The sequence below is a fragment of the Belonocnema kinseyi genome, chromosome 2, assembly GCF_010883055.1.
Source record: "Belonocnema kinseyi isolate 2016_QV_RU_SX_M_011 chromosome 2, B_treatae_v1, whole genome shotgun sequence".
Taxonomy (NCBI): domain Eukaryota; kingdom Metazoa; phylum Arthropoda; class Insecta; order Hymenoptera; family Cynipidae; genus Belonocnema; species Belonocnema kinseyi.
This window is the reverse complement of record NC_046658.1, coordinates 60405749-60410429: the sequence shown is the minus strand read 5'-3', so window position 1 is coordinate 60410429 and position 4681 is coordinate 60405749. Positions and strand designations below refer to the sequence as shown.

The 4681-nt window shown below is 30.6% G+C and overlaps 1 protein-coding gene across 1 annotated transcript in view; it reads left to right on the top strand.

Moving 5' to 3' along the window:
* Positions 1 to 3242, top strand: part of LOC117168267 (flap endonuclease GEN-like) — a 30474-nt gene extending 27232 nt beyond the window's left edge. The window contains exon 6 of the mRNA XM_033353775.1: positions 1052 to 3242. Coding sequence (XP_033209666.1) covers positions 1052 to 3157 — 2106 coding nt within the window. The 3' untranslated portion in view covers positions 3158 to 3242. The remainder of the gene's footprint in view (positions 1 to 1051) is intronic.
* The last annotated feature ends 1439 nt before the right edge of the window (positions 3243 to 4681 follow it).

Below are 4681 nucleotides of genomic sequence, written 5' to 3'. Positions count from 1 at the left end.
AACAAACTAATAATACTTATTTTCTTGTTCTCAATTCTCATAATTGAATTTCAACATGGTATTATTAAAACATTTCGAAAAATAATTCTTGAATAATTTGAGTGTTACCAAAGATAAAAAATATTAATTAATGGTCTCTGTTTAAGAGTGACTATAAAAATCTTAAAATATTTTAGCTTCGTTACAAACTCTATTTGATTTAAAAAATATCAGATTTAAGAGTTCCTTATTCCATAAAATTGTAATAGAAAACGATATTTTATGATTGATCTGATTCCTTGTTTGTAATTCATATATATGAAAAAATTCGTTCTTCATCACTATATTTAAAAGTTTTGAATATCGGGAACTAATAGAAAATAACGAAAAAATTAATAGCAAAAACACAAATTAGCGAAAAAAATGGCCGCAAATATGAATTAATCAATTATAAATTGACCGAGTTATAAAATTGCCAAATTATAAAATAAATAAATTGTTAAATTCCTATAAATATTTCTATTCCTGAAATTAAAATTTAATTTAAATTTAAATTAAATTTAAATTAATAATTAATTCACTATGTTCAGCAGTTAAAAATTTGGAGTGTTAAAGTATTTGTGAAAATTTAATAATTCGTTTATTTTATAAGTCGGTCTCAAAGTCGGTGAATTTTAGTTTCGGATATTTTTAAATTCGAATTTTATTTTCTGTCAATTAAAAATCTTCTCGTTACGTGAAATTTGAATTATTTCTATTATGCGGCTTTTTCTTATTTCATAAAAATAATAAGTAAGTACATAAGTCTCATTTAATACCTGGCTATACAATGAAGAAAAAATGATTTTAAAGGGTTTTTCACATTTATTTTGTAATTTTTATGCAATTTTCTTATGGCACTGCAAGGTTTTGTAGAACAAAGTTACTACTAGCGCCGCCGCAAGGCCGTTTTCAACTCTCGTTGACACATTTTTTACATTGGGAAGTACAGTGGAAGCACCCCTCTGGTTGTAGTTACTATGCTTTCCATAACTTTTTGCTAGTTTCTTCAACTTTATTTTATCATTTTCAGAATTTCATGGAGCGACACGTAGCTTGGGATACAGAATACGCCTATGCAAAAATCCTACCCATACTAACTCGATGGCAGATTCGCCACCTCGCAGAAATTCCCGACGAGAGACGTATATCCCTGTCGGGTTTGTTGATTCCAGGGAGGATAAAGAAGCCCCGAAACATTAAGAGTGTAGCAAGCTACGAAATCGTCTGGAAGGATGAAGAACGTCTCTTCGAGGGAATGACGTTAACCTCCATATCTGACAAGGAAAACGATTGTGACGAGCCTGCAAAACCAGCAGAACTTGCGACCCTGGAACCCCAGCATCTATTCGAAAAATGTTACCCCCTTTTGGTAGAAGAATTCGAGAATGCGAAATTGGCGAAAAAGAAGAAACCTGCGAAGCCACGGGCGAAAAAGGTTAAAGCTGTTCAGGAGGACCTTGGGGAAAAGAAGGTAGAGATTAAAAAAGCACAGAGACGACCACGAAAACCTAAAGCAACAGAAAATGAAAAAAATAGAAAAATTGTCGAATTTATCGAAACCAATCGGCCGACTTTTGAAGAATCATTCGAGGCGATGACAATCACTCCCAAAAGGAAGAAAAAGAATGATGATGCCACGGAGGCAGAAATAAAGAGACTGATTGCGAGTGGTGTTAAAAAAAGAGGACCTCAGTTTGATAAAGTGCAAGAAACTGAACGACTAGATCATATTTTAAACGGTTCACTTTTGAGAATGTTTGACGAACTTACACCAGAAGATTTTCCAAGTGATTGTGATAGTGAGATGGATATGTCGCATATTGTCGAAGGAATATGTAGCAATCAAGCACTGAATCTTAGTTTTAAAAGCAATCATTGTCTAGATAAGGAAAAAGTTTTAGGCCCACATGATTCCATGCATTATAAGGAGAGTTTCGAAGCAGTTATAAAACCCAAAGTGAATTTAAGAAGTGTAGATGACCTGCAAAAATCAATAGATGCGCTTCTTGGCAAATCGAGTAGCGAGGAGTCCAAAGACGAATTTGAATTCATGAGTCGCTCTTTACAACGTTTATTAATCGGTCAAAAAGACACCCAATCTTCTAAAACAGCACGACCTTGTTTGTACAGATCGCCAAATGTTTTTGTTAAAAAGAAAAAACCCAAGATGAAATTCGATTTAAATAATTTTACATATATACCTGTTGAAAAAGATGAAAAGTCTTGTAAAGATGTAAGTTCGGCAGATGGTCTTTGGAATTCTCCTAAAATTGCTGATATCTCTAAATTCAAAGTCTCGAAACCGAACTTTAATTTGGATAGATTAGATATTGATAAATGCACATTTGCAAGTCTTCAATTTGTTCAAAATCCAATAGAAAATGAACATGAAAATAGTATTCGAAAACCAAGTGTTTTTGATTTTACTAGATTAGAGATGGCAGAACAAAATAGTTACACAGATAAATTAAATTTCAAGGACCTTTCTTATGAACGTCTTCGATTCGATCCAAAGCCATTGGAGCGTCAAATTTTTGAAAAGAGTACTCAAAATTCGTCTATTTTTAATATTTCGGAATTCATATTGAAAGATCAGGAAAAGAATGATCAACTAGATGATGTAAATTCCACTTTTGAACGACTTCAGATTGTTCCGACTTTTGAGAATGATTGCAAGAATCTAGAAAATAATACTAAAGGGGAATATGAGGACAAAGCAGGTGATAGTGTTAAAAAGTCTGACAATGATTGCAAGAATGCAGAAGAAAATAGTCAGAAAATCAATATTTTTGAAAGTATTAAATTAATAATTCCAGAAGAGAATGAATTTACGGACGAATCTGATCTCTTCGATTCCACTATTGAATCTTCTCGGGACCTTCAAAGTCCCGCAATGGATTTAAAAAACATTCAAAGCAGTATTCGGAAATCAATTATAAATGAATCTATCAAACGCTCAGAAAATAACGATTCGGTAGATGAATTTGATTTATTAGTTTCTACTCACGTGCCTCTAAATAAGAGAGTAACAGAATTACAAGAACCAGTGAGGAGTTCAACTCCTGATTATATCAATGCACCTCAAAAAAAGTTTAGCTTCGGCATCGACGATCTTTTAAATGACACGGAATTGTGAGTTTTATAATTATAGTCTAGAATTTTTAAATCAATTGGCAATTTTGATTTTTTTATAAGCGGTTGATCCGAATTTTTGTAATGAATGTTTTTTTTAATGATTTTTTGTAAATATACATATTTCAATTCTTTTTTGTATAATTCAGAAACCTTTAAAGATTTATTTTAGATTTTAAATCTTGAATGTAAGTGTCCATTAAATTTTTAGATTCTAGGATAAGTAACGTATCAGTTTCTCTTTCTTTGCATCTTTTAATGTCCGATTTTCCTTCTTTCCATTTTTCTTTGCGTCTTATTCTCATTTCAATGTCTTCCTTTATTTTCAGTATTTCTTTTTCTTCCAAAGACAATGCTTCATTCAGATAGTTCATTTTTGTGGTTTCCTGGTCTTCTTTAAATGGATGAGTTTTTCCTTTAGGTTCGATTTTTTTAACAATTTCATTTACTTGCTGCATTTTTTTATTTACTTCTTCCAGGTGTGTTTTAATAAGAAGAGTTTCTTCTAAATGAAATTTAAGTTTATTCTTTATCTTCTCGTAAATATTTTTCAGTGTTTTCACGTCGGTTTTTTGATTTTTCATTTCTTTAATTAAAGTTTTACAGATTGAATCATCCTCTTTGGAAAAATGAACATCACTACGGGACATTAGAGCTATTCTATCACCTTTGCTCGTCTCGATTTTTTCTACTTCTTCGCGAAGTAATTCCGCATTATGATATAATTGTATTAATTCATGTGTGCATTTACAGGGCCAATTTTTTATACATTTTCGAAATTATTTCTGGGTTGCCAACTTCATAACTTCATCCTTAACCTTTTTAAATTGAACAAAATAATGAGTTAATTTATAGCAACATTATTACTATCTAATTAATTAATTACGTACCTCTTGTGGAAGTTCGTTCCAATCTTTATTTAAATTTTCTATTTCTGAATTATCTGATTTATAATGAATTTGAACTGCATTTGGGTCTTTTCTTAAAATTGTTGCTAATGGTTTTTTTTAGAGATTTTCATTATTTTAAAATTCGCATTGTCTTTTCCTGTTTCTCTTGCTATTTTTAATAATGCCCGATTAATTATATTTATAGTTTTTTCATCTTCTTTTATAGAATTTGGAGCCATGAAAGGTGTAGTTGTGGTATAAGGTAAACAGGGAAACATTTTTTTTATGCAGGTCAATGATTATTTTGATAAAAAATCTGTGAATTAAATCATTATCTAAAATTAGTAGCAAAAAAATACTGATATAACTTATTTGAGAAACATTTCTACATAATGTTAATTATTGAAAATCATTGATAATAATATTGGCATTTCTTGGGTAAATATTTTCATTTGATGATGACTTCATGAATGTAGAGAAAAACAAATAATAAATATAAATGATAAAATATCTAAAAATTAATTTTACAAAGCATTGTAAAAGAAATATGTTCATATTTCGCGCCATTATTGTATGTGCAACAAGAAGCGCAGTAGATTCGGAGTCGTCCCTTCCATTTTTATTCCGCTTTTGCCGTT